This window comes from Rhincodon typus, chromosome 4 (genome assembly GCF_021869965.1).
Source record: "Rhincodon typus isolate 14 chromosome 4, sRhiTyp1.1, whole genome shotgun sequence".
In the NCBI taxonomy this organism is placed as follows: domain Eukaryota; kingdom Metazoa; phylum Chordata; class Chondrichthyes; order Orectolobiformes; family Rhincodontidae; genus Rhincodon; species Rhincodon typus.
In genome coordinates this window covers 106,617,064-106,635,779 of record NC_063335.1, presented here as the reverse complement: position 1 = coordinate 106,635,779, position 18,716 = coordinate 106,617,064, and the positions used below count along the sequence as shown (strand labels likewise).

The following is an 18,716-nucleotide window of genomic DNA, read 5'->3' as shown; positions in this document are numbered from 1 at the left end:
TGGCCTGCTGTGTTCATCCAGCTCTACACCTTGTTATCTCAGTATCTCTTCTGATTTGTATTTTCACTGACAGCACTATTTCTCCACTCTGAAACGAAACGACACAAGTTAAAGGGGTTGGCTTTGAACACTGTGGTTCAGCTGGCAACAAAGAGTTAATCATCTGGAAGAAAAGAACAAAAGCATTAATGATAGTGAACAGTTCCCCCCCCCCCTCCCCACTGAATATCAAATTGCTCAATGAGCATTTCTCCTTCATTTATGCTTATTATTTCCCCTTGCTTAGCTTTTGTAAGTCGATTAATGATAATAATTATCTATAGTCTTAATGTTTGAAATGATAATGTAGCTGTTTAACCAAAGCCGTTTTCGGCAATTATTTTAATTGGTGCTGATAAGATAGTGATCCTGAATGATTACTAGACTTGATGCTTTCTACTTGAAATAATCCTCCATCTCTTTCTTTAATTTAAGGAAATCACTCTCTACATAAGCTTCCCCTTTTCCATTTAGAAATTTTACTGCTCCTGCTGCTTTAATATAATTATGCCTTTCTGAAGACTGTCTTTCTGCTTTCTTCCCCATTTCTTTCTCATTCCTGTTTTTATTTAAAGGTGTGAATTATAAGCGAGTTCAGTTCAGGCTCAGACTCAAATGTGTCGTCCTTTATGGGCACATAGTCTCAGGAGACTCACGTGAGGAACTTCAGAATAGAACATAGAACATAGAACAGTACAGCACAGGAACAGGCCCTTTGTTGTGCCGAACATGATGCCAAATTAAACTAATCCCTTCTGCCTGCCCTTGGTCTACAGCCCTCCATTGCTCGCATATTCATTGTGCTTCTCTAAAAGTCCTTTAAACACCCCTATCATATCTGTCCCCACCACCACTGGCAGCATGTTCCAGACACCTGCCCCTCACATCTCCTTTGAAATTTCTCCCTTCACTTTAAATGCAAGTCCCCCCTAGTATTAGACATTTCAACTCTGGGGAGAAGTTTCTGACTGTCAACCCTACCTATGCATCTCATAATTTCATAGACTTCTATCAAGTACCCCTCAGCTTCTGGCCCTCCAGAGAAAACAACCCTAGTTTTTCTAGCCTCTCCTTATAGCTCATACCCTCTAATCCAGGCAGCACCCTGGTAAACCTCTTCTGCACTCTCTCCGAAGCCTCCACATCCCTCCTGTAATGTGGCAAACAGAATTGAACGCAATACTCTAAGTGCGGCCCAGCCAGGTGCAACATGACATCCTGACTCTTGTACTCAATGCCCTGACGAATCAACTTCAGAATGATGAGAAATAGGGACAAAAGTAGACCATATTGCCCCTGAAGCCCACTTCCCTATTCCATAAGATCATGGCTGATCTGCATTAAGTCTACTTCTCTGCTCTATCTCCAAGTCCATTGGTTCCCTTAGAATCTAAAAATCTATCACTCTCAGCCTTAAACATAGCAACAACAATGCATGTTTACATACCATCTTTAATGTAACAAAGGGTTGCAAGGTGCTCACAGGAGGGGTATGGAATAAAATTTACTACAGACCCAGAGGGAAAGAACAGTGAAAGATACTGCAGGAAAACCAGGAAGCGAACATACTAGTCAAAGTGGCGCTCTGTTTACAGGTAAATAGGGTGATTCTTTCAAGTTTTCAAGTTTTGCCGGGGAGGAAAGGTAACAATATACTAGATAACGTCAGTCAGCAATCACAGGGGAGCGGGACTCAGTGAAACAGTGCAACCAGAGACCCCTAGGGGCAGAGGATTTCACAACTTTCTGAGTGAAGAGATTTCTCTTCTTCCTGGTTAAAAATGGCTGATCTCCTACTCTGAGATTATGACACCTGTCCGTAGTCTCTCCTGCCAAAGTGTCTACCACATCAAGCCTTCTCAGAATCTTACAAGCTTCTATAAGCTCTCCTCTCATCCTTTTGAACTCCAGAGCATATAAACCCACACTGTTCAATCTCTCCCATTCTGGAAATCAAACTTGTTAAGTTTTGTTACATGTTCTTCATGGCTATATCCAGATATCCGTATCCACAACACCCTATCCCCTCCTTGGGTAAGAGGAGCAAAACTGTAGAATGGCACAAAAGCAAATGCCTTTGAGCTGAGGATCTTTCCAAACCTGTCCCTACAATGAAAGTCTGGCAGAAACTGCTTTCGAGTAACCATTCAGGCTACCCATTCATTATCCACCTGAGATTCTGGTAGCCAATTGGGAAAATCCCTGAGGAAATTCTGGATGATGATATCTGGAAGCTACTTGGTTCTATGGAAACATATGACAGAACTATAAAGAAAGATAAAGGCGAGAGTAAAAGAAAAGGAATATATTCCATGTTATCCATTAGAACTGCTGGAATGATAATTCCATTAATACACCAGCCTGCGGAATTTGTGCTGAAGCTATGGATAGAGGAACTGATAGATTTCATTTAATGTCATTAAAAACAGCTTGCAGGGAGTATTCCACTTTTAGGTTAGCTGCATTACTTAGAGTAAAAGGCCAATTATTTTCTACATTTCAGCAGATAAGGCAAGATAAATGCTTCTGGTTCATAAATATCAGTGTCATTGTTTGCTAGTGATTGCCTAACTCTGGAAGTTCTTTTGTGTACTTTGTAATGTTCTTTCCATTGTTAGCAAAGCTCAGTACTTACTGTTTTCTGTATGTGTTTACTGGGTAGAATGAGTCAAAAAATAGGAAGTATTGTTGGATGTCACGCTGAATAATCTGACCTTGAGTTGAAAACGGTTTCAGGAAAAGTAACGTGAATGAAGACTTAACTATAATGTTGAAAATCAGTGTCTGCTATCCTGCAAGTATTAACTTTGGTTGATTGTAGCTGAAAAGTTTGTATAGTTTTCTTCACTCACTGTTACAGAAAACTCAGCACAGAATCACCACACAGATGGAGGCCATTCACCCCACAGTGCCTGTGTTAGCTCTTTGACAGAACTGACCAAAGAGTCACAGAATCATTTCAGCGCAGAGGAGGTTATCTAGGCCATCCATTCTCTGTAGAGCAATCCAATCAGTCCCATTCGTAGAGACGTACAGATGTGCAGCACAAAAACAGCCCCTTTGGTCCAACCCATCCATACCAACCAGATATTCTAAATTAATCTAGTCCCATTTGCCAGCATTTGGCCCATATCCCCCTAAACACTACCTATTTATATACCCATTCAGATGCCTTTTAAATGTTGTAATTGTACCTGCATCCACCATTTCCTTTAGCAGCTCATTCCATACACACACCACCCTCTGTGTGAAGAAATTGCTGCTTAGGTCCCTTTTAAATCTTTCCCCTCTCACCTTAAACCTATGCCCTCTAGTTTTGGACTCCCCTACCTTGGGAAGAAGACCTTGGCTATGCACCCTATCCATGCCCATCATGATTTTATAAACCTCTATAAGGTCATCCTTTAGGCTCCGATGCTCCAGGGAAAATAGCCCCAGTCTATTCAGCCTCTGCCTATAGCTCAAACCCTCCAATCCCGGCAATTCCTTGTAAATCTTTTCTGAACCCTTTCCAAGCCAGTATGCTGGCTCAGGAGTGGCATAGTGGTTCAGTGGTTAGCACTGCAGCTTCTCAACGCCAGGAACCCAGGTTCAATTCCACCCTTGGGCAACTGTTTGTGTGGAGTTTGCATGTTCTCCCTGTGGCCTGTGTGGGTTTCCTCCAGATTCTCTGGTTTCCTCCCACGGTTCAAAAATGTACAGGTTATGTAGATTGGCCATGCCAAACTACCCAGCGTATGTGGGCTAGGTGGATTAGCCATGGGATATGTTGGGTTGGGTCTGGGTGGGATGCTCTTTGGAGGGTCTGTGTGGACTTGATGGGCTGAATAGCCTGCTTCTACAGTGTAGGGATTCAACGATAAGCCTTTGCTCTCACCCATTGTGCTACAAGTTTATTTTCCTTCTGTGTCCATCCCATTCCCTTTTGAAATCATTCGTTCAAAGACGATGTGCTCCAGGGTTTACAATAGTTTGACTTTACAATACCATTAGGTATGAAAATGTTTCCTTTAGGGTGAAATAGAATATTCCAAATAGAAACATGGCAAGCATATTAATCCTCCATGTGGAGAGAGGCCCTCAGGTATGGATAATCTTTCTCACCTGTGTTTATTTGCTGATCTTGCGATTTTCCTCTATTTCAAGTAGTTTATGAATGGCCTGCACACTTCCTTTGTTCATTGCTCTCAAACATCAACACTTTTCATGCTTTTACATACCAACAGTGACCAATACAATTTTGTGTTTTCTGTCCTCTCACTCTCAGTCATCATTTTCACTAACATTTGCAAAGACTGGAACATTATCAAATGTTGTTGAGTTCTTAAAACATTTCAAGATTATTTCATCTGCATTTATAACTCCATTCAGATTTGTTTTTGAACAACAATCTTTGAGGATGTCCACATTTGGAGTTCTTCACATAGAAACATAGATAATAGGTGCAGGAGTAGGCCACTCAGCCCTTCAAGCCTGCACCAACATTCAATATGGTCATGGCTGATCACGTATTTTCAGGATCCCACTCCCGCTTTCTCTCCACACCCACTGATCCCTTTAGCCGCAAGAGCCACGTCCGGCTCCCTTTTGAATATATCTAACAAACAGGCCCCAAAAGCTTTCCATGGTAGAGAATTCCACTGGTTCACAACTCTTTCAGTGAAGAAATTCTTCTTCATCTCAGTCCTGAATGGCTTACCCCTTCTTCTTTGTCTGTGACCCTAGTTCTTGACTTCTCCAACATCAGGAACATTCTTCCTCCTTCTAGCCTGTCCAGTCCCATCAGGATTTTATGTTTCTATGAGATCCCCATCATTCTTCTAAATTCCAGTGAGTACAAGCCCAACCAATCCAGGTTTTCTTCAGATGTCAATCCTGCCATCCTGGGAATCAGTCTGGTGAACCTTCGCTGGACTCCCTCAATAGCAAGAATGTCCTTCCTCGGACTAGGAGACTAAAACTGAACACAATACTCAAGATGTGGCCTCACCAAGCCCCCGAATAATGGCAGCAAGACATCCCTATTCTTATGTTCAAATCCACTCGCTATGAAGGTCAGCACATCATTAGCTTTCCTCACTGCCTGTTACACCTGTGTGCCAACCTTCAGCAACTGTTCCACCATGATACCCAAGTCACGTTGCACCTCACCTTTTCCTAAACTGTCACCATTCAGATAATCCTGCCTCAAAATTAGATAACCTCACATTTATCTGCATTATATTGCATTTGTCAAGTATTTGCCCACTCAGCCAGTCTGTACAAGTCACCCTGCAGCCTCTTAGCACCTCCTCCATTTCACTGCTTGCAAGGTTTAACCTACACAAAGGCTGCAATTTAATGCTCAAACCAAGACCAAGCTAGAAGGCGGGATAGGTGGTATTAAATGGGACAATATGGCTCACGGTAAAGAACATATCAACTTCCCCAGTAGACCTGGAGCAGCAAGTATTAAGAAAAATCCTCCTGCCAGGAGGCCAAATGAGGCCTTTAACTAAGACCTAGACTTTGGCAGCTGACTGTATGGCTCCCTCATTCTATAGTGTTCTATGCCTAACTAGGGGCGGAGGGTGGGAGCACGGTAACAAGCCAGCGACTATGTTGGGAGTGCCTTCCTCTCAGTTTGTAACATCTGTTGCAGAGTCTTCCACTGTCTTCCCGACTGTCCCACTCACCTACATTCCAGTGCTCCTACCTTATCCTCAGGTGCAGTGTAGTACCAGCAGTAACCACCAGTCCTAGTGGTGCCACTGGTCCTGGGTGGCTGCAGGCATCTGATTGGCTATCAGCTCTCAGAGTCAGGACGCGAGGCCCGCAAGAAAAGATGCTGCAGAAGAATTTCCCCTCGCAGGAACCGTGACCCCTCAAAGGCAGACAGTAGACACTTGATTTAATCCCAATGGCTGAAATGGCAATGCTATAGCCATTCAATTGCACCATGGGATCGTATTTATGAGTGAACAGGAAAGTGGGATTGGATTAAAGGCTTCATCTGGAGAAGTCATTGGAATGGCTGAGATCTCTGCTGTACTAGGATATTCAGAGGATCATTCTGCACAGAATGCTATTGTTCTATTATATATTACACTTATCCTTTCCTATTTTGGCTGCCATGGGTTGCTAGCCTGCACATAAATGACTACAACATGTGGACTCCTGCAATATTATGTATTTTTAGAAGGGATACAATCTGATCATATTACTTGTTGTCCCTGTTTATTCCTTGAAAGTAGAGTCCCAGCTCGACAGGATAGTGAAAAAGGAGTTTGGTATGCTTGCCCTTATGGGTCAGTGCATTGAGTATAGGAGTTGGGAGGTCATGTTGTGGCTGTACAGGACATTAGTTAGGCTACTTTTGGAATACCGCATTCAATTCTGGTCTCCCTGCTATAGGAAGGGTGTTGTAAAACTTGAAAAGGTTCAGAAAAGATTTATAAGGATCCTGTGAGTGTTGCGGGGTTTGAGCTATAGGGAGAGGCTGAATAGGCTGGGGCTATTTTCCCTGGAGCATCGGAGGCTGAGGGGTAACCTTATAAAGGTTTATAAAATCATGAGGGACATACATAGGGTGAATAGGCAAGGTCTTTTTCCGAGGGTAAGGAAGTCCAAACTGGACGGCATATGTTTAAGGTGAGACGGTAAAGATTTAAAAGGGACCTAAGAGGCAACTTTTCTTTTTTACACAGAGTGGTGTGTGTTTGGAATGAGCTACCAGAGGAAGTGGTGGAGGCTGGTACAATAACAATATCTATAAAAGGCATCTGGGTGGGTATACGAAGAGGAAGGGCTTAGAGGGATATGGGCCAAATGTAGGCAAATGGGACTAGGTCAGTTTAGGATATCTGGTCGGCATGGACGAGTTGGACCAAAGGGTCTGTTTCCATGCAGCACAGCTCTATGACTCTATGTGGTTGTTACACAGTCCAATCTCAAATCCCATTTTGCTATTATAGAGGATGGCATAGTGGCAGGTTACAGGGGAGTTTGTGTGGCTGCACTGAAATCACAGAATCGTTACGATGCACAGGAAGGCCATTCAGCCCATCCTATCTGCATGCTAGCATGTAGCACAAACCTTGCTTTCACTGTCTCACTGGCTTGGCAATCATGCATGAGTAGCTATCCCTGTATATAATTATGCAGATAATCGTACACCTGATGAAAAGATACACATAATCAGATAGGTGCATAGGTGTGATCAGTTTGTGTGGAATTAAGAGATGGCAAGGAAAAGAAGTCACAGGTGTCAATCCTCTATAAGCTCCCTAAAAGGTTTCCTCACTATAGAATGAAGTATAAATCCGGAAATAACGGAGGAATGTAAGAAGGACACTACAACTGTCGTGGATGATTTTAATATTTTAATTGCATATTGACTGTAAAAATCAGATGGTCAATGATGACAAGGAATACAAGTTTGTGGAGTGCAGCAAGGACTTTGTCCTTAGAGCACAACCTTGTAAAACCTACTGACAAACAGTTTATTTTTGATCTAGTAATGTGCACTGAGGTGGGATAATAATGAGGTCTCATGATTAAGGATCATCTGGGAAGTAGCAACCGCAACACGGTAGAATTTCAAATTCAGTTTGAGGGAGAGTAACTTTGGTCTCGAACCAGTGTGGTCAACTTAAATAAGAGCAATTATAGAGGGATGAAGAAAGAATTCTCTAAAGCTGGGGAGAAAGGTCAGTACATGAGCAGCGGCAGACAGTTAAGCATATATTTCATAATTATAATTATTCTGGTGCAGAGGCCATTCAGCCCATTGTTCCTCTACCAGCTCTACTACCTAGTTCAGCCCTTTTATTTCGTGTCAATTTCCTGCATTTTCCCTATATCTCTGCACATTGTTACTAAACAAAAAAAAATCTGATACCTTCTTGATTGCCTCAGTTGAACCTGCCTCCACTACATTTCCAAGCAGTGCATTCTAGACCCTAACTACACACTGTGTGAAAATGTTATTCTGTCTTAAGCTATTCCTTTCGATTGAATAAACGCATATGTCACCTTGTTGTGACTCCAACTGTCTGCTCTCCAGCCTCACTGGGAAGAATGATTATTTGAACGCATCTAAGAGAATTACCTGTTTTTGTGAAACTACCTCCAGCAAGACTCAGCATTCTGATCAGAAAAAGAGGGGAAACAGGATTTGCAAGAAGTTGCCTTTGATCTAACATCAGCAAGTTGGATAATGTATGACTGTGGCCACTGATCCGCCACAAAGCTCCAACTTCCTCCTTTCTGCTGGAGTAGATTTGATCCAGAAAACTGAGATATTACTGAATAAACTACACTTAGTTTCTGGTAAGTCGCTGTCAGCCTGAACTTGAAAATGCATTGATTTCTACATGCTGGTTGTCATGTCTGCTAAATGTAGATCATCTTTCAGTGCCAGAATAACAGCTGTATCACGTTTAGCATAGCTAATCATTATTCTCTTCTGGCAATGACCACCCCCCCCACCACTCTGAGCACAGATCAAGATGTGAATTGTAATTGATTTGCATGTAACTGCAGCTTTCAGTAAAGTATATCTCTTATTTTGCATGTGCCTATTAGTCTTGCACCTATGTAAAGTAATACAATACAGGCAGGGTCTCTTCTTCGTGCCCTGGTAAGAAGCAGCGATATAAAAAGATTTTTCACTGCACTCCACATCAGTTGAAACTGCCCAGCATCACAACATCTACCTCAACATGATGGATTTAACTATGTCGTGATTTGCCAATGCGCTTGGGATAGAGGCTGGGGGAAGGAATAAATGTATAAGGTCGGGCTGGATTTTCTTCCTTCAAATTTTACAAAGGTCATTCAGCACCTCAGGGGTGTTGCTGGGCTTATCAAATCTCCAAGGTTGGCATGCAGTTACCAGGAATATCAGATAAGTCTCCCAGAAAGTGCTGAGGGCAACTCAGGAAAGTTATTGCAGGGACAACAAAAAAAGTGCAATGTTAAGAATTTTCTTTATTAATGGCATTTTCCTAGTTACAAAAACATTGAATATGGATAGGAAGGTTGTTTTGCCAAAAATTAAGAAGCAGTAAATCGGGTACTGTGAACAGCTGATTCATTTTACAATTGGGAAAGAAAGATGGTGTACCATGAGAATAAACATATCAGGAGACAATAATCAATGTATGGGGTGGCGCAGGCCTGGTGCAGGATGGAAAGCAATAAGGAAATCATGTGGTTAACCTGAAGTAGGATGTCCTGCCAGGATTAGCAACACTAGGGCTAATTTGCAGCTAATGCATGTTGAAAAATCAGTGAATTGAGTTCCAAATTAGAAAGAGGGGAGGTGTAATGAGGCCTGGGTGTCCTTGTACACCAATCACTGAAAGTAAGTCATAGAGTCATAGAGTTGTACAGCACCGAAACAGACCCTTCAGTCCAACCCATCCATGCCAACCAGATATGGGCAGCACAGTGGTTCAGTGGTTAGCACTGCTCTGTCACAGTGCCAGGAACCTGGGTTCGATCCTGGCCTCGGGCGACTGTCTGTGTGGAGTTTCCCTGTTCTCCCTGTGCTCATGTGGGTTTCCTCCTACAGTCCAAAGATGTGCAGGTTAGGTGGATTGGCTGTGCTAAATTGCCCGTAGTCTGGAGTGGAAGATGCTGGGATGGGCGAAGGGTTGGGTCTGGGTGGGATGCTGTTTGGAAGGTTGGTGTGGACTTGATGGGCCAAGTTACCTCCTTCCAAACTGTAGGGATTCTATATCCTAAATTAGCCTTGGCCCATATTCCTCTAAACTCTTTCTATTCATATACCTATCCAGATTCCTTTTAAATGTTGCAATTGTACCAGAATCCATCAGTTCCTCTGGCAGCTCATTTCATACACACACCACCCTCTGAGTGAACAACTTGCCCCTTTGAAATCTTTCCCCTCTCACCTTAAACCTATGCCCTCTAGTTTTGGATAACCCCATCCTGGGGAAAAGACCTTGACCCTATCCATGCCCCTCACAGTTTTATAAACCTCTGTAAGGTTGCCCCTCAGCCTCTGATGCTCCAGGGAAAATAGCCCCAACCTATTCAGCCTCTCCCTGTAGCTCAAACCCTCCAATCCTGGCAACATCCTTGTAAATCTTGTCTGAACCCTTTCAAGTTTCAAATAAGTGTGAATGTGTAGCAGGTGGTGAAGAAGGCAAATGATATGTCACTTTCATAATGAAATCATTCAAAGACTTAGGGATATCTTTCTGCAATTGTACAGGGCCTAGTTGAGGTCACACCTGGAGTACTGTGTGCCATTTTCTTTGTCTGAGGAAGGATGATCTGGCTATGAAGGGTGTGCAATGAAGGTTTACCAGACTGAGTCCTCAGATGGTATGACTGATATATGTAGAACAGTTTGGAATGGTTAGGACTATATTCACTATAGCTTAGAAGAACAAGGGAGGATCTCATAGACACTGATAAAATTCTTACGGGACTAAACAGACTAAACACAGGAAGAATTTCCAGATGACCAGGAGTCTAGAACCAGGTGTCACGGTCTAGGGATACAGTTTAGACCATTTAGGACTGAGATGAGAAGAAATTTCTTAACTCTAGAGTGGTGAGTTTGTGGAATTCTCTCCTACAGAAAGCAGTTGAGGCCAAAACATTGAATGTTTTCAAGAAGTTAGTTTTGGTTCTTAGGGCTAAAGGGTTCAAAGAGTATGGGGAGAAAATAAGAACAGGGTATTGAGTTGGTTGATCAGCCATGATCATTTTGAATGGTGGAGCAGGCTCAAAGGGTCAAGTGACCAACTCCTGCTCCGATGTTTCTATGTTTATGATGAGTTCGGTAACAATCTTCCAACATGCACGAACTCTAATGTAAGGCCCCTCCAGTGTCAGACAATGGAAGGTTTGCCAATCAAATTTCCCCCATTGATAAGCTCTTTCCACCAATCAGAAACTAAGATGGCAACAGTGTGGCATGGTAGGTCCTGAATAATTGCCTCTTATCTCTGAGTCTTAGCTTTAAATCAGCTGAAGCTTTCAGTTATCTGTTTACTAAGTCACTGAACGTATGGCTAAATGTTGACGAAAACATGTGTGGCAAAAAAATCGCGAACCGCTCTTCAGGAAACTGCATCTCGATGTTGTGGGAAATAGAATGAAGCGTCAGTAAAGTGTTTATTTTCTGAGGACTGAGGCACTATGTCGGTCAGAACCGAAAGGGAGAAGGAGAGATTTACTCTGCATCTAACAGTGAAGTGCCTGTAATAAATCTGCTGAATACTGACACCGGTCACCAATAACCAAAATAGACCGGATCTCATAATATTGAAATTATGACCATTTTTGTGGCTTTGGGAAATTTGAGATAGGTGCCAGAATCTGTCTGTGGAGCTGGCCTAGCTGTTGGCGTGTGTTGGAGATGTTTTGCACACAAGACAATATCAGGCGTTGCGATGCTTTATTTTTGAGCCCCTTGACATACCTCATATTCCTCTTTGAATCCATAGCCTTCAGCACATTTCATCTGGGTAATATGCTGCAGCAGGTCTGCCACACGTATGGCTGGATGAAGCTGCCCAGTTTGATAGGGTACATCCACAGGCTCTCGCTTCTTATAGGGATGTGGCTTCCCCATGTTGCTGGCCTCACTGGTGACTGTGTGATTTTCGTCTGTAGGTAAACAATGACAGTGATAATGAGCTCTTGCTCATCCAAACTGGTTGTAAATGCTTCATCCCCTAAGTAAAACAGTTACAGATTCTAATTAATCAAGCAGAGTGAATCAAGGTATCATTTTATGTATTGCTTCGGATGGAAATTTTAAAGTTGCAGTTTTATGCAGTTATTCAGGTAATTGGCATAAATTTAAAATTGTGCGCCCACTAAAGAGTTAAATTTTAATAGATCGAGAATAATTTGCTCCAATTCTACCTGTAGATAGGTACAAAGAAATGACTACATTTTATTGCAAAAAAAGTCTACCATATATGTTAAGGTAGTCTCAGTTTTAATGATTTGTAGACCATCATCTAATTGCACCCCTAAAGAAGTTGTGGAGTTAAGGGACACTGAGCTGTACAATTACAAAAGCACAACTTGAAGTATGGGAAGAATTTTAGTGTTTCCTAAATGGGGATTGGTAGTGATGGGGTGGGGGGGTAGATGAAGAGGATGTTGGGTAGACTCTGAAAGCTTGTAATTTCAAATAAACTTGTTGGACTATCACTTGCAGTTGCGTGATTTCTGAATTTCTTATGGTTTGATCTCAGATTGAGACATCACCTGGGGTGATGGAACTGCACTCAGTGCCAACTGCTATTCAATTACTCCAGCCAGAAATGGCAAATGGTGGTTGGATATTGGTTAAGGACACAACTGAGGTGAGCTGTGATGCTGCTTGCAGTTGAGCAGCCTGCTAATGCTAACTGTCTATAACCGCAACTGCACGATAGTAAGGGGTTCAAGGTGGTTGAGAAGTTGTTGGCACCAGCAAAAAGGGTCAGTAGAATGAGGAATAAAGATGCAAAATAAGACACAATTGAAAATTGTCTTTAATGAGCCACATTTTGTTGAAAGTGAACTTTTTATTTGAAAGGAGCCACTTATGCTTATTTAGGAAGTTACATATACCATTACCTCATACAATAATAACATACTGCAGCTTTAAAATTGTCCCAAATACAGTGAAGTTTCTATACAAGAAAATTAAATGCATCCCTCATCCTCGTGGTCATGTCAATAATCAAACAGATTACAAATTATTGGCAAGATGACCACCAATAACCACAAAAGCTCAATATTCATAACACGTACAAGGAAATGTTGTGCAAACAATAAGTTCATCAATTAAAATGAAATCTAGGTCTAGAAACCATTCCAGCTCTTTTCATTTAAAAGAATTGAGTAGCAAAGCAAAGTAAATTTTTCCTTGTTAAATGAAATGTTCTCAGGTCAGATAGGTCAACAAAACCTTTCTAAGTTCGGAGCAAGGCTTCCTCCGTTTCTCAGTTGCAAAACAAAAATCAAACAGTTTCAACAGATTCCTATCATGTTGTTTGGAACACTTTACAAATCAGTTCTAATTTCCAGCCTTGATTTCATTTAAAAAAAATCACAGCAAGCCAAGTCACTGCACATTCAAAATGAAGATGACATGTTCAATGGCTCTCCAAGCTCAGCTTAAACAAAAATTACAATGAAAGGCTGGGCATGTAAAACATTCAACGGAATATAAAATGGCAAATGCAAGTGGGGTCCATCAAGAGGGCGGGGGAGATAGGGTGTGGTGGTGTGGAGGGAGAGAAATGGGGCAGACAGGGTTAACATCTTGAACAATTACTCAACATGCCATGTAATGAATGGCCTTATGAGTTATCACACAGGGCATGAAATGCTATATGTCAACTGCCATGCAAGTCAACACACAACAGAACTGGCCAGAATCGGGTGAGCTGGAAAAGGCATCTCTGGAACAGGGCAAGCAAGGAACTTACCATTTATTGGCACTTTTTAAAAAAAGATACGTATGAGGTCAATGTGGAGAGAGAAAAAAAAGGAGGAGAAAAGGAAACAGGGCATAAGCAACAATATTGTGAACATCCTTAAAATGTCTTAAAATTAATTTTATATGATTTTCTTTTAAAGAATGAACAGCTCTTAACTAGCTCGTTATATTATCAATGGAAAAGTTATACGATAAATGATTTTGTTTTCATCTGGTTGCTACTTAAAACCCAGTTCCCCAATGGTCCCTTTAACACTACAATAATTATATAGTTGTTGATCAGACTGCTTTAAGGGGATGCCTCAAATTGTCAAATGACTGGATTGTTCTTTAGTTTAATATCTTGTGGATCTCAGTACAAATCTGTGGCCATGGTCTTAAGAGACAGCTGTGAATGACTAATCGTGTGGGGGACATTGCATCACAATTTCAATAGCAAGTCATGCTCAAGCACCTTTAACCAGCAATTTCAAACATACCCAGTTCCATTAATTCAGTTTGGATGAAATAAACAAAAGGAAAAAGAAAAGAGTGGCTGTTCAAAATAAAAGAAATAAAATCCTCAATTTCATGGTGACTGATTGGGAATATTGCTTCTTTTTAAAATACAATCTGCATTGCTGACCTCAAGATAAGATCGATTGCAAAGTGATGAGCGTGTACAATTGTATTGCAGATTTTCTTTCCCTTTGTTTCCCATCCCCTCCACCCTCCTCTCCTGAAGGTGCAGGTTTTTTTCTGGAGTACAATCCCACAGGAGCCAGCGAACCTTCCGACGACTCAAAAAGTGGCCGCTCTCCACACGTGAGCATTGGCGAACACCATAGCTGAGTCTACCCTCATGTGATGTCCACACATGTGTGTTTTTCAGGAGAGCTGTTGGCATGGGTAAGCAGATGAGTGGGTTGGTAACTGGACAGCAGATAGGAGCAGGAACCCTGGTTGATATTCTCCTCCCTGACCTATTTGTCACACCCCTTTCTTTCACCAGCTCACTCAACACAGACCAGGGATCGAATCTGGGAACTTCCTGGGCACTGTGGCCTATTTGCATGCCAGCCAATGCATCCAGGGAGTATTGTTTAAGAGAGATGTGTTAAGTTAATTTGTCTTTGCCAGGTAACAAATGCAACACAAGCCACCTTATTAGTTTATTTCATCTCCTTAAATTGCAGTAAACTGGGAGAAAAAAGAAAGATCCTCACCTAATATTGCAGTTGGCACGAATGGATCTGGTGATCAGCAAGTAAGTAGACCCAAGACACAAGGTGGTACCATACCAGAGAAAAAACTACAGTTAGTTTCATCTTAATTTTCTCTATGCGTTTACACATTAAACCTTCATCAGAATTTTTTTTATGAATTAAAGTTTGCGACAGAGCAGCAGTTAAGCTTCACATCACCAGACTTGTACTGTATACTGTACACCTCTGAGTTTGTCATAATATGGTTATGCTGAAAGTAGTGGATACCTGGAAGTGTCAGCAAGGACTAATTGAAGGGTTAAGAATATTTAAATGCAACATAATGAAAATGTGGAATTAATAACACAGTAGGGATCTAACCTCTATCTAAGCTATTATAATTTTCAAAGAAAAGAATGAGTAATTAGACATGGTTATAATGCAATAATTTAATCAAGGCTTTATACTGAACATGGACTTTGAACATGAGGACTTGTGGAATGCTGTAATCTTGCACTCCTTAGGATTTGGCTTTGATCAGCTTGTAGTGATTGTAACGAGGTCAGCCAGGTAGACCTCACAGTATATAAGTTCCTTGGTTGGGGCTGTTAATTTGATCCAATCAGGGAGCCCTGACTGACAGATATAAACTCTCACTCTGAGAGCTGGATCAGTGTCAAGGACTTTCTGCATGTAAATAAATGGTGACTTGGTGACAGGATACCAGCCTCTGCGGAGTTATAATGTGTTATTCTGGAGTATTTCTAGATTTACCTTTCTGAGGGGCTAGGTAGTAAATACACTGCAGACAAATGAAACACGAAAAAATGTATAGAACTAAATGTAGATCAGATGTGCACAAGCCTTCTGTATGTCCATTTAGAAAATTATCCTCGAAAACTATGAGTTACTGTCGGTAATATTAGAGATTATTGTTTTGATGGAAGAATTACTCCACTCCATTAAAAATGACCACCACCATGAAAATATCTACCCACCAAAGTCACAAACTGTAATTTGTGGTCTACAGAAAATAGTGAATAACAGGGTATTCCATTCTCGTGTGTGATCATTTCCACACAGAAAGATTAAGAAATGTAAAGCTAAAATGGTACGTTTGTTAAGAAATAGTCTGCAACTTATTCTGAATTCTAATCCATTACATATTCTAATGACTGCAAAATGACAGTCACTCATTTTCCAAAAGTAGTTCATTGGCTGTGTAGTGTAAAGCCTTGAGCATGTTATGTAAAATCAGCACCACCTCCACTTGAGCAAGTTGTGCACTGTCTTACACGCTTTTACTATGATCTATGAAAGTCAGAATTGGAATTTGAGCATTGGGTGACAGGTTTATAAAGAAATATTCATTTGCAACGCACGAAACCTTTAACTTTGAAATCCCGTGGTTAAGATAGAAAGAATTTTAACTTTATTATGCTGTTCATGTATTGAGGACACATGAATCAATTCACAGCCAATGTATTACTTTTGAATTGCAGTTGATTTGCTGTTTTGTAACTTAATTCAAAGGTTTTCGAATGGCAACAGAGAAAAAAATAATCAGTCAATTGTTGATATGTTGACCTGGACTCTGGGAGAAAAACCTACTCTTTTCATTTTTCTAATGATTCATGGAATGTTGGTAAGGCCAGAATTGATCACCCATCCCTAGCTGCCCTCAAGAAGGTGGTGCTGAGATACCTTCTTGAACTGTTGCAGTTCATATGAACAGATATACACGCAATGTGAGGGAGGGAGGTCCACAATGTTGAACCAGTGATAGTGAGAGCTCTGAGGTCAGAACTGAGTAGTCAGTTTGGTTTTATCATTATTAGACATTTCCATAATTGTTAGATACAACACAGGGTTTTGCTAGGCCATTTGCAAGAGAAGTTAAGATTCAACAACTTTATTGTGGGTCTGGAGTCCAATACAGACCATACTGCTTAAGGATGCTGATTTCCTTCCCTATAGGATATTGGCGAACCAAATGGAATTTTGCAACCAGCTGCCAAACTCTGCCAAGTGCCAATTTTCTAGATTGTTAGTTTGGGTCTCTGCTATGTAACCATAAAAGTAACATAAGCACTTTTTAAATCATGCCAAGGCATCTTTTATGGCCAGCTGAACTAATGGTGTTAACACAATTCTAAAAGGATCCTTTATGCCCTCGTGTCTCTGGCAGGACCAATATTTATTGCCCACCCCTAGATGCCCTTGAGATAGTGGTGGAGAGCTGCCCTCTTGAACCACTGTAGTCCATGCGCTGTAGGTACATCCACAATCCTGGTGTGGAGGGATTTCCAGGATCTTCACCCAGCAACATTGAAAGAACAGCAATGTATCTCCCAGTCAGAATGGTGAGTGGCTTGAAGGGGAACTTGCAGGTGGTGGTGTTCCCACATATCTGCTGCCCTTGTCTTCTGCAAGGAAGTGGTGGTGGGTTTGGAGAGTGCTATATTAGAAGCCTTTGTGAATTTCTGCAATAGATCTTGTAGATGGTACACACTGCTGCAACTGAGTGGTGGAGGGAGTGGGTATTTGTGGATGAGGCGCCAATCAAGTGGGCAGCTTTGTCTTGGATGGTGTGAAGCTTCTTGAGTGTTGTTAGAACTGAGTGGAGAGGATTGCATTATACTCCTCGCTTGAGCCTTATAGACGATTGGCAGGCTTTGGGGAGTCAGGAAGTGAGTCTGTTGCTGCAGTATTCCTAGCCTCTACAAAAGCTGCTTATTGCAATAATAAATGAAATCATATTGTTACACTCTTACAACAATCTTTCAAATAATAAGTAGTTCTGTATTTCTTACAGTGCTCCAATTCTATCAAAATCCTCCCTTCTACTCTGTGATGATGCCAAAGATGTTCCATTGCTTTTTCAGTTCATCCCTCCAATTTCCTCCCCTCCTCTTGACTGAATCTTTTAGATTTAGGTTTTAGATGTTATTGTCATGTGTACTCAAGTACAGGAGTACAGTGAAAAGTGTATAGTGTCACCACACATGGTGCCATCTTAGGTACCAAGGTACAAAAAAAAGCTTAGATACAAAGTAGTGAGAGATATGAGAGTTAAAAAGTTAAGCATTACCTCATAGAATAGTAGAAAAATAAAGAAATAGGTAACAGTTTACATTAAAGTCTTTCACAGTTTAAACTAGGAAAATAAAGAAATAAGTTAAAAGTTCAACAGTCTTTGATGAGTCGTCCGCTTATGAATCTTCTTCCTGTGTGTTTGACTGATACTTGCTGTACCCTAGTTTCTTGCCCAAGTGAAAGTTGCTCATGTTTAAGGATGGGAAGTTATTCCCAAGGAGTGTATGGGGAATCAAGAGTTATGGGCAAAGGCAGTTGAGGATCATCAGATCAGTCATGATCTCATTGAAAGGCAGAACAGACTTGATTGGCCAAATGGCGTACTTCTGCCCCTTTGCCTTCTGTTCTTAGCAGAATCCAGCCTGGATGTGTAGGTAGAGGTATGTACAGGATTCATTGGCGAGCAATCAAGGGCAAGCTGTTTTAGGCTCTGCTGTCCCCCTTTCCTTTCTGCCCTAGCTGTAGCCCACACCCAGCAGGCACTAAATCACTTCCAGCCAAATGCCAGACAAACTAATGTAAGAAAACTCAACACAGAGTAGACTTAGTATTTAGATGTTATTGCTTCTCAAAATATAATATACAATCAGATAATCATAATCCCTATAATAATCCAATATTTCAACAGGAATCATTCTGTTTGAAACTGATAAGAACATTGCTGAATTTGTCTATATTAAGCTGCCGGATGGACCAGGATTTGGAGTTATTTGATGGTAATGCATTAATTTATTCTGTCATTCAAGCTATTTAATACTTACATTGTGTTTCTGTCATCTTTTTCCATTATAAATTTCTACCTTGACAATGATAATAAGTTTGAAATGAAGACATCAAAATGAGGACATAATTAGATGGTTTTAAAGTGGAAAACAAAGTGAATCTGAATGCTCCATCCAATTATTCTCCATCCTCTCATCTTGCATTTATTCAGA

The 18,716-nt window shown here is 41.2% G+C and overlaps 1 protein-coding gene across 9 annotated transcripts in view; it reads right to left on the bottom strand.

Moving 5' to 3' along the window:
• Positions 1-18,716, bottom strand: part of LOC109916843 (receptor-type tyrosine-protein phosphatase mu) — a 786,238-nt gene that overhangs the window by 124,770 nt on the left and 642,752 nt on the right. For 6 of the 9 annotated variants that reach the window (XM_048595836.1, XM_048595837.1, XM_048595840.1 and 3 more), the window contains 3 exons: positions 14,707-14,733; positions 13,491-13,502; positions 11,480-11,667 (listed from right to left, as the gene is read on the bottom strand). In XM_048595836.1, coding sequence (XP_048451793.1) covers positions 11,480-11,667; positions 13,491-13,502; positions 14,707-14,733 — 227 coding nt within the window. The remainder of the gene's footprint in view (positions 1-11,479; positions 11,668-13,490; positions 13,503-14,706; positions 14,734-18,716) is intronic. The other 3 variants (XM_048595838.1, XM_048595839.1, XM_048595841.1) reach the window with 1 other exon arrangement.